The 11,913-nt window shown below is 32.6% G+C and overlaps 1 protein-coding gene across 1 annotated transcript in view; it reads right to left on the bottom strand.

Annotated features, from left to right (window-relative positions):
* Window positions 1-6,085: 6,085 nt before the first annotated feature.
* Window positions 6,086-11,913, bottom strand: part of LOC132725150 (uncharacterized) — a 36,018-nt gene continuing 30,190 nt past the window's right edge. Inside the window, exons 9-14 of the mRNA XM_060710238.1 lie at window positions 11,640-11,852; window positions 11,125-11,238; window positions 9,779-9,968; window positions 9,000-9,107; window positions 7,885-7,992; window positions 6,086-7,539 (exon numbers count right to left, since the gene is read on the bottom strand). Coding sequence (XP_060566221.1) covers window positions 7,273-7,539; window positions 7,885-7,992; window positions 9,000-9,107; window positions 9,779-9,968; window positions 11,125-11,238; window positions 11,640-11,852 — 1,000 coding nt within the window. The 3' untranslated portion in view covers window positions 6,086-7,272. The remainder of the gene's footprint in view (window positions 7,540-7,884; window positions 7,993-8,999; window positions 9,108-9,778; window positions 9,969-11,124; window positions 11,239-11,639; window positions 11,853-11,913) is intronic.

Raw genomic sequence — 11,913 nt, 5'->3', positions numbered from 1 at the left:
AAAACCCCGGGGGGGACCCTTTGTTTCGGATTCCCCAGGGGAATGGTTCGCATAGGAAAAAAAACACGAATTATGGGAGAAAGGGGTTTAAGGGTTTTTTTAAAATCGGGGGGGCTACAAATCAACCAAAGAAAAACCCTTATTTTCGGGACCCCAAATTTAAACCCCAATTTTTCTTTTAAAAGGGGCCCCAAAGGGGAAAGGGGCGGGCCCCCAAGGGTTTAAATTTTAATTAAATTGAACCATTTTCTGGGGGCCTTTCTTGGGAAGGGTTTAAAACACAAATTTTGGGGGAACCCAAAATTTTTTGCGGGTTGGGGTTCATTGAACGCCCCCCTTTTTCCCTTTTTTAAAATTTTTTTCTTTTTTTGGGAAAGAGGGGCCCATTAAACCATCAAAAAAAGCTTCGGGGCTCAAAAGCTCAGGTAGTTTAAAAAATTTTAAAAACACTTAAACTTCTTATTTTTTTTTTAAAAAATTAAAAAAATTTAAACCAAAAAAGTCTTTAAAAAAAAGGAAAATTTGGTCCTTTCCCCTTTTCCCCGGGCCAAAAACCCTGGACCCCCACTTCCCCATTTTATACCGGGAAAAAAAAGGGGCATTTTTATAATTTTTAAAGGTTTTAAAAACTTTAAAGGGTTTAAAATTTTTTAAATTTTTTGCCCCAAAAATAAAATTTTGCCCAAAAAATAAATTTTTTTTTTGGACCCCAAAAAAACCCCAGTTTTTTGGAATTTTTGCCGAGATTTAAACCCAAAACTTTTATGGGGAAAACACAATTAAATAGCCCTCCCATGAACACCAAAAAGCTACCCTAAAAGGAATGACAAAATTTTTCTTAAAGGGGGGCTGAGTTGATGGGGTGTACTCACCAATCTGGGTGGCACTCCCCTCAAGGCCTGAATAGGAGCAGGGCCTGAATGGGAGCTTGATCGGATAAGGATCTTTGGGCATTGAATTAGCTTGAAACGCGTTGATATGGAGAACCCACATTGGGAACATTTGGTAAACCGCAGCAAATTGATTTAATCTTTTCAAGATTCAGGTTTTCCAACGGTGAAAAAATCTTTGGGTCAATATCTTTTGTTTTTAAACAGAAAATATTTTTTTTGAGGAGGCATGCAGGTATCGTAACTGACAGGACTTGCAGTAGCCACCCCGCCTACTAAACCCCCGGTGGCTCCCATTACATTTTGGGTGAAATCTGTTTAAATTTGAGAGCCATCGGACACTTTCGGTTGCAGACGCCTTCGATGAAACAAGGCTGGAAAGGGATAATTTTGACTTTTAGGTCAAGTTATCAAATTTAAAAAGATCAATGCTTGGGTTTTTTAAAAAAATCGAAGAATGTTTCATGCAACGTGGGCAACGAACACTTTTCTCTCCATTTAAGTGAAAAGTTTCGGATTAAGAAAAACCCTAAAAATGAACCCTGTGCCAGAACTTTTAAACCAAATTTTAACCTTGTGGGTTTTAACTTTTTACGAGGGGACAATCATTTTTGGATCTGTGAATTTTCCCTTCGTAAAGGTAGATACCTTGGGCATGGGGTATTCCGTGTATTATAAGGGCATCTGTCCAACCTCCTTTATGGACCAACACAAAAAATAACTTTACAGAACTTACTTGGAAAACCAAATAATTCAAATTTTTTATTATTGTGATCGAGACAAGCGGTCAGGTCTCTGGTCGAGTTACACTTGCGGGCGACTTCGGAGACTGCATATCTTAAGAAGACTTCTTTATAACTTGAAAAAACACTTCAAAAACACGGAATAATAATATCTTCCGTCGTCTTCTAGACCTTTTTCGCGCTTACTTCCCCCTTTTTTAGGAGCATAGAATAATTATGCATATGGCATTATTCTGGTAGAAGCCTCCACCAAAGAGTGTTACATTTTAACCACTTGGGGGCCAAATTGCCGATAATGGACCTAGATCGTGCCATAATGGGGCCCCGTGAAAATTACCCTTTGGATTTATGTTAACTAATATATTTAGTAAACAATTTTATTTTTTCCTTGAATTTTATTACATTTAGGAAACCCTTGGGCCAGGTTTTTTTCAAAACGAAACCCGGTGCCTACGAAAAATGCAAATTTTTGCTATTTAGTCAATTTTCCAGTATATGGTTTTCTGAACAAATAAATAATGTCCAGAATATTCAATTTCTGCACCCGAAAAATAATTTGTTTGTGGTGTTGAAAGATTTCTACCAATTTTCCAAAAAAGGCGCCTATAAATTTGGTAAACCGCACCAATGCCAAGATTTTAAAAAAACATGTAAACCGTTGGTAATTATTAACCCGGGGTGTGTTATTAAACGGGGCCGACACCGGGCATCCAAGATCCTCCCGGAAGGAGGTCAGAAAAAAATTGTGAACAACCCCAACTTAAAAAATTGAATTTGGGGGCAACTTTTTTACAGCTGCCCACGGCACTTGACACCTGGCTGGGTTTGTGCCCCAAAGTTTTTCCAGTTTGGACACGATATACATTCAAAAGGATTTAATATCAAAAATCAAATAATTTAGTTTTCATATATAACAGATACAGTTAGACATTCCTGATTTCAACAAATAGAAGAAAAATATTCTCTATGATTGACAAGACAATTTCATGATCTTTTACCTTTCTGTTTAACATGTATGCAAATTTTTTAAACCAATACATGTATTTGTGATGATAATGATAGTAATTTTGCATCATTTGGCATTCACAATATTCATAATGGAGAAATTTTACTCTTATTGTATCTTATTTCTATATCTATATTAAAGGTCAGTACTCTTGTTTGCATAACGGAAAAAATACACTATCAACCATTTTTTTAAAAATATTGTTCTCTTCCTAAACAAGAAGGCTCTCACATGGTGAATCTGACGTTATTCTCGCAGGTATGCAGTAGACATCACAGAAAATAATGACCTGTTTAATATAAAGCATGAAGGTACAACAAACGTATCTAATAACCATTTCTTTCAGAGATGAACAATAAGCTCTTATGGAATTAAAAGATGATATCTTCCCTAGATATAAACAAATTTTCATTTACGTGGTGTACGTTTCGGAGATACAAAATTTTAAATATCTTTGATAATCTTTTCAGGACGTGTTATAAGAAGTGTATGGGCCGTTTTCGTAACGAAACAACACAAAAGTAATACCTCAATCTAGAAATTTTTATAAAAAAATCATACATGTAATACATTTGCAATACTTCACACCATTGTTACCAGACATTTTTTTTTGTAAGATGTTGGTTTAAGTGTTTCTGGTTGCACATTCATCCCTACAGCAGTTGGAACAAACACAGCGACTTATATGGAGAACAACATAAGACATGCTGCTTTAAAATGAGACAATGTGTTTTCTTAGGGCGGTAGCTCAGTGGAAATATTGCATAAAAATGAACAAGTTTCTCCTCCATATTCTGTCCCTTGGGTATATAATATAGGGCAATACAAATAAGACTATACACTGGCGTATAAAAATCAAACCATTTTAAAAAAATATGAATCACATTTCAAGTTTTTTTTTTTTAATAGATATTTTGTACGTTATGAGCAATTTTGCAAGGTAAATTGACAGACGTAAAGAACCACATAAGTTTTCCCATCCTTTACGTGGAAAATGCACAAAAACTTATAGACATATTCACTGGCTACTTTTGGCACAATTTTATGTTGCGAAAATTGATATTAAAAAGCATGCTATTTTGATAATGAGCACTGGAATATGTTTAACAAAAATAAGTTCAAACTTTATATGTCTGATTGTTTTCGTTGGAAAAACCGCCATATGAGCAATATCTCCGGATGTTTCAAACTTTTTTCAGCTCATCTTAAATTCTCCTTAAGCCGGTGCGAGGGGTGGGGGCGTAAACGGTAGCTTTCATTCACCACTACCGTCTATGAACCTGCTCACTAAAATATTTTTCAATTTTATCGTGTTTGGCTCTCTTTTGAGATTCTGTTTTTCTATTTGGTATTAAAAATAATCAATGTTTGAGGTGCAACATGATTAACAGGAGATGGTTGTTTTATGCAAAGTATGACTGTCCAAAACATGGCGGGCCAACAGACGTCATGTCCTCTACACTGGAAATATATTTCGTGATAACTATGCTGAGCAACTTAATGCAAACTGATGAAGAAAAGTGTTTGCTCGAGCAATTGCTCAGTGGATATATTGCAGATCTAGTAGTAATCACCCAATTTTTCAATATATAGACCTACTGGTATGTTCACTCTGAAAAGCGAACACCGCCTCCGTGGTCGAGGGATTAGAGTTGATGACTTCTTAATCCAGTTACCTCTCTGGCCGTGGGTTCGATCCCGGGGAGATGCTTTGGTAGTTAAGCACTGAGGAAGGTAGTAAAGTACTGGTGTAACTCTCCTGGAACGATGGTTAGGAAACTACCACCTATATGACTGAAATACTGTTGGAATAGGCGTAAAATAAAAACAAACAAAACTGAAAGCGAACACAATGATTTTGTTTGTTGTCATATGGCGACGTTCCAGCTAAAATGTTGCAGAAAAACCTCAGGTGCCATTCCGTGGAAAGGTCACCTGAGTAGAACCACCGACGTTCCATAAGCTAGCTGGATAAGCTTCCTCACATGAAATAATCCAAAGTCCCTGTCGGGATTCGAACCCACGGCGAAAGCAGGGGCAATTAATATGAAGTCAACGACCTTAACCACTCGGCAACGGACGCGCGTACACAATGGTAAAAAGTTATATCTCTGTCATCATTTTTATAATAATATGTCGCAACCCAATATCTGAATATGAACAGATCGTTAAACGATTTTAAGATTGTTTGTTTTTGATTTTGTTTAATGAAAATTTCGGACCTCTTCTATGCTGTTTCTTTGCAGAACAGCGTTGAGCCTTATTATTGCTGTGAAGAAAGATCATCAATTTGCTTTCTATGCCCAAAATTTTAAAACATTATTTTTGTCAGTCCTCGGCGGCGGAATCCGCCTCACATGCTCTCCTTGACAACTTACTAATATCAACAAACAATTCCGCGAGTGGACCGACAACTTATCCCAACCATGATTTCTGGACAAATGATAAAAAAGACTAAATGTCGGAGTTTATTTGTCACGGAGGAATTTCGACTTGCCCGATGATAAAACCAGCGACATTTTTAATCTCTAAAAGAGCTCTACTGAGAAAATCAGACTTACTTTATTACGAAAATTGTATAGAAAGCTTTTTGGCAGAACCTGGGACACTAATTTGTTGGCAGGTAACGTAAATACACCTTTATGCATTGTCTTCATAATTCGTATCAAATTAAAGCGCACTTTGCTTATTAAACAAATTAAATACCAAATTAATACATTTCTATTAATTTAAACAGGTGTAATTCGTAAAGCCGGCTCCGGATTGCTATGCTGGATTCAACGTTCAGAGCATTATCCAAAACCTCCCTGACACCCAAAACAATTGATTCTAATTTGATGCATTGGGGCGCTGCAAATTATCCATACAGGTAAAATTCGGAATAATTAACAACAAAATGCTGTGGTCAATTGGTGTTTATTATAATTTGGCATTAAACCGAATACATGGTAAAACATCCTTTGAAAATAATTCTAATGCAAAAAAAAAAATTATTTGGATTTATGTTACAAATGTGTTTTTACTGTTTTGGGTTTAAATTTATGTAAAGTAAAAAATAACTAAACCCCAAAAAACAATTTTTTGCTAATACAAGATGATTATTTACAAACCCCTAATCTATCTTTTAAAAATAATATTAAAAGCCCAAACGTGTTTTTATTTTTTTTGTTTTACATATTTTTGGGGGTTTAAAAACAACTCGTCTTCCAGGGAAAATACTTTGGAAAAAAACTATTCTCTGTACAAAAATTTTCAAAACTCTCTTCCTGGGATTCTTCAATAATTTTGTTAAAAGGAATCAAAAATTTAAAGCTTCCCCTAACATTTCATATTTTTTAAATTTTTTTTCTTCGAAAACAGTTCGGGTTTTTCGGCCCTTTTCTTTAAAATTTCTACGGGGAAAATTTTTTTCCCTTCGGATAAATTTTTATACGGCCCTTTAACGGTGTGGATACCGGGGACCGTATTAAGCTTATAGGGCAGCAAATAAATAGCTTTGTATTAAATATTTGTTTTTATTTGTGGCAATGAAAAGTTTGTAAAAATATTTAATTTAATAATTATTACTATTTATTGCCAAAGCTTACGACAAGTGTCAAATTCCCAGCAGAATAATCCCTTCTCTTGTTTTTGTTGTTGTTTCATTATCTCATAGCATTGGTTGAGCTGAATCATTTAATTTTGAGTATTTTTACCAATCTGTCACCATATGTTTTTGTCTTGCATGTCCCCTTTATGTTTCAGTAACCATTGGTTTCTGCACTATTTTATTGTTCACATAACTAATAAAAAATAGTAAAGAATGGCAACAACATGTTCTACGAGTACGATTTCTTAAAATACAAAACTAATTGGTACCTTTAATGCATTCAAAAAGAATTGTGTTACCAAAACGAATCACAAATAAAATGACCATGTCAGCAGAACTAAAGAATAAAATACGATAACTCATGAAACAGAATGAGATTATACAATTAACTATATGCAACAATTTGAAACATTAATTACATGGACATTGTTTAAGTATGTTTGGTATACAATAGTATAATTTTATATGTACAAAGGGCACATACATACATACATACATACATTCATACGGACTACGTACAGACAGACAGTCGGCCGAACGGAGGACGGACAGACAGACATCAAACTATGATATATTTTATGTAATTATGTAAGAAACGTAACAACGTTAAAATAATTGTAACATACAAAATTCACTACGACTGAATGATTTGGATTATAAGTAAAAAATAATTAAATTTATAATCACACTGACATTAGTATTCCTTTAAAAAGTAAACATGTTTTCAACTGAAATTGGAAAACTTAATACATTGAATGTATAATCGCTGTTACAAGCTTAACAAAGATTAAAACACGCAATCTTTACATGTACATGTAGTTTTAATTTCCAAGGGAAGGACTCTTTATTGTTTATATGTGTATATGGATTATAATCATATATTTAACAAAGTAAAGACTTAGATTTAAAACTGTTTGCGAACTATAATGTATATGGTCACTCCTGAGTAGACAGTAGCTGATAAAATAGGGTTTTTAAAAAAACGTGTGCGAAAGTGTAATAAACTAAATATATGTGTAATTTCTGCTGCTGAAACTGTATTTACTATTTTCCTTGAGCAACTCCTTTACACAAAATAGCTCCCCCCTCTTCCAACAACAATACAGGCCAAACAACGAAGTCTATTTTCTTTCCAGCTTTTGTATATTGTTTATATCTGCTAGTATCAAAGTTGGATCCTGGCTTGGCGCACATATCAATGATAACAGGTGGAGTTTGTACGTGCATTAACCAACACAGCTCTATACAACGGGTCGTATAACTTCGCAACTTTTCCGGAACAAACCAGTCCTTCCTTGCCAATTCTATTTGCTATGAAAATATAAAGTAAAATTATACTTTTAATTTAAATTTATACTTTTAATAAATGTGTTATGTATTTTATCATAAATTTAATTTGTATAATTATTTTTTCTTTCATATTTTAATGTGTTGAAGAACATTTGTTTTCGTAAAGTATTGTATTGTGGCAGAAAAAATAAAAATAAAATAAGAATAAAGATCAACAAGGCAATGCAACGTTCACAGAACGCATCCCCCGACAAAATTCAGTCACAGGCTATTTTGCAACATGTTTACATGCATTTAATTAACTGTATTTTACAAATCGTGGTAGCCTTATTATGTGACATAATATTTGCTTTAAAACACACATACCGATATAACATTAACAACGGATATATCTGCAGTCTGCTTACGAAGTTCTGATAAAGCCTTTGACTGAACCGCTGAGAAGGAGACAGGGCTTTCCGTTTTCCCCTTTTTCTGGAAAAGAGATATCCAAATTCGTATGTAACTAAAACGTAATTAGGTTATAACGTTGAAAATCATATATATTCTCCAAAAATAACTATATACAAAATGCATTGTGAAACAGACACATACAGGCTTTAATGTATTGACTTATAAATGTTTGTTCGTTAAAGAAACGTACTTTGAATATTTGATACAATTTTTGTTGAAAATGTCATAACGTGACAATAAAACATATTTTATATCTAATTGTAATATCTAATTTTTTGTTTATATGAATACATTTATTCGTAAAAACAACGAAAAGTTAAACAAGAACATTGATGGAGGTTACCAAAAAGAGCACATGAGAGATGGAAGGATGTGCAAGTGAGAAAGGTGTAGAGTGGATGAGGAGCTGATAGATCATGTCTGGTTCTTCAAGAATATCTAGGCAAGGCAAACGTATTCTAACATTCAAACATAAGGTCGGTATAATGACGCTTAATGTAATTTTAAAATTAGAGTAGAGAAATTATCATAGATAGATGCCTAATGGAATGAAAAGTGATGTTTTGCTCTTAACTGGTAAAACGTTATAAATATAATATTTCAAACAATGCGTTAAAAATTCATTAAAGGAGCGTTCTTTACAGGCACTGAACAAATACAGAAAATAAGAATCCCGAAAGAAAGTCCAAAATGGTCAAATTGAAAATGTTGTAGGCTCGGTTTGATTGAGCCTGTTCATGGACGGTACTGTCAAGTGAAAACTACGAAGAAAATTATCGGATTGACAGAGAGACAAACACAAGTATGCCTACTGAGGATCATAGTGCACGTTATGTTTTACCGTAAGAGAGACTTATAAACAAATGATTTCAAAACAAAGAAACCATTGATTTAAATGTGAAATAACCATTTTTGCCCCGGCTCTCAAGTTATATATTATTACCCAACTGCTTTTTACATTGTGTAAACATTATTTATCACGGGACACTTGTATATATATCAATACCGGAACAAGAATTATTTATTACCTGTTCTGATGCTTGTCCATCTTCTATATTATTTGCAGGATAACACACAGCATTCTTCAAATTCCGTTGATGATTCATAGATATTTTTCCACAAATTTCATAACAATCCTGGTAAGAAAGTAATAGATATCAAAACGCATTTTCAATTTAGTGTAACAGGATATCAAAGCAATGTTATAAGATAGGTCGAAAAAAATAAAGATATTTTAATTTGACACAAGATATGCGCCGTGGGAGCATCCTAATACTTACTTATTTCAACAATTTAATTTAAAATGTTATTTGGGTTTTGGTTTTAATGACATTGTTAACAAAATACATAAAACTGACTCATTGCTTACCACTCATATATCAGTGCAATTTAAGATTTGGATTATTGTTTATTCATGTATATATTTCAGGTTAAATTTAAAGGTACCGTACATCATGCCTTAGAAAAAGTTAAATATTTTCTTCTTCTATAGTGTTTAAATAATTGTTTAAGAGAATTTTAGATGCTTGTTTCCTGAAGAAAGTAGCAAAAAATGTGGAATAATTTGTCATAAAAGTAAACAAAATATATACAGAGTAGTAATTTGATTTTCATACAAAATACCCAATTCATTATAGCTGTACTGATTACCAAAAAGGAAAAGATGAAAAAGATGGTTCAGGTAATTGGTCAATTAGTAACTTTTTTGATTACTATAACTGTACACGAAAATTAAAAGCTTTTGATTAATAAAAAGTAAAATAATGGCATTTCTGAGGCATACAGGGCCTTTAATACGCCCTCTTACTACGATAATCTTCAACAAAAAATCTGTGTTTTCTTGATCTTTATCTCCCAATACTTCGAATGCATCTGTCCAGGGGGTGTCATACAACTCTGAATACTGTTCGGCTATTTTGGTTGGACGGTTAGGATCACTAAGATCTGCAATATTTGGATTGTTGTCCGTCAGACGTGCTCCAGCGACCTTTGATAATCTAAATTTAGTCACAAATCAAATAATAATAATAATAGATTTTATATTGTTAAGAAAAAAGGAATTATATCAATTAGAATATTTACTTTGAAATATAACAATATTATCAGCAAAAACCCCGTTTTGACGTAAGGATCACAATAGAAATAAGAGATCAGGTTATCTTTCTTGTGTTTTCATAGGTATGGTGTTTTGATATGGTTTCATTTCTTAAACATATAAATCTATCTATACTATAAATATTGAAAACATATTTCAAAATATTGACTGAGTTGTACAGCCAAACTTGTCAATCTTTACATCTGTTAATTACAATTGTTCGAGTTCCGTTTGAAATTAACTCTTATGATTTTGTATTCATTATATACTCCGTCATTTTTTTAAATTAATGCATAATCATAAACATTGATCATTGATTTTAAATGGATTGTTATATGATAAAAAAAACTAGTTTGCACAATTTCTTTTTTCATCATATAAAACATTAAGTCTTCATAACGTATTTACATTTCATTGCAAAAAGAAATACAACTAAGCTTTGGCATAGTAGAAACATGATCCTGTGAAACGTAATCATAATGCATGTAGTATGTAGACATAAAAGGGACAGGTGATATCTTTTAAACGGGTGTAAGATGTTTTTTGTGTGCTGTTTTTTTAAAAAAATGTTTTCTTTCGTTATGTTTTATATTTATCTTTATTAGTGACAAATTAATATTTTGATAATGTCATGTGACTATATTTCTTTACTAATTCTACTATGGGCTGTGAAATGAAGAATCGTATTGCTTATGTTAAGAAATGAATTTTCTATTCTAACAATTTTTGATATGTGAAGGCTGAAATTGTGCAGATACTAAAATGTTATCACTAGTTAAGTTGTTTGTACCTACCAAGTCTGAATCGTGAGGATTGTAATTATTCTCATACTATGTAAATGTTAATTCATAACACTTTGTTATGCTTTGATTCTTGTCAAACCCTTAAGAGAAGAATAACATACATATTCATAGTGAATAGATAACTAGTATAATTTATGAAAGATTATATTTATATTTCATCGCTTTCTATTTTTAACTTTCTACATTTAAAGCATAAAACTTGTATACTTTTATGATATTGACTCAACACTGATCTGCCTAATAACTTTGTCATACCTATTATACGCACTTTCTTTGTCTTCCCTTAACTGTCTCATCTCTTCATGCAAAGTCCGCATCTGATCTTTTAAATTATTATAATCTTCTTTTCTGACGTATCTTAACTGAAAACTTAACACAAATTACAGTCTTTTTCATTAATTTAAAATGAACTGACATAACACACCTTACTTGTTTTCCATGAGCTTTCGACATAAAATGGTACACATTTACATTACGTGTAGTAACATTATACGAGTATGTTGTTGCCTTAATCATAAAAAAATATCATTTTTCTGGAAACAAATGTGCTTAAAGAAAAATACTTATGCGGTGTTTGTATGTTTCTTCTCTTTTGAAGTAAAGTTTTAAATAAATGTAAGTTATCAATACTCACTTTAATGTTAACTTTTATGTTTACGAAATATTAACATCAAACATTTCACTTCTTATATACTTAAATAACTGCCTCAACTATAAAGCGAAATAATTTAAATAAAGACGCTATCAAATTTAACATGTTTTTAATAAACCTTTTTTTGTTTTCTCTTGTGCAAGCACGTATACGATCAATTAGTGCTGCATGGCCATGTAGCCACTCTGGAACTTTTCTACGTATTGAATCCACATTTGTTTGTGGTTCCAGAAACAGATAGGGTTTTTCTAAGAGTTCAGAGTATAACAACGTAAGAGAATTAGTGGACATGTCAAGCATACTCTGCATTTCGTCAAACATTTGCTTCCGTCTGAAATATAAAAAGTAGATATGGTTATATCAAAATTTTATTATACATCTGTTGTTATATC

This window comes from Ruditapes philippinarum, unplaced genomic scaffold (genome assembly GCF_026571515.1).
Source record: "Ruditapes philippinarum isolate M1 unplaced genomic scaffold, ASM2657151v2 ctg2052_1_1_1_1, whole genome shotgun sequence".
Taxonomy (NCBI): Eukaryota; Metazoa; Mollusca; class Bivalvia; order Venerida; family Veneridae; genus Ruditapes; species Ruditapes philippinarum.
The sequence above is the reverse complement of the archived record's forward strand: the minus strand, read 5'-3'. Positions and strand labels throughout refer to the sequence as shown.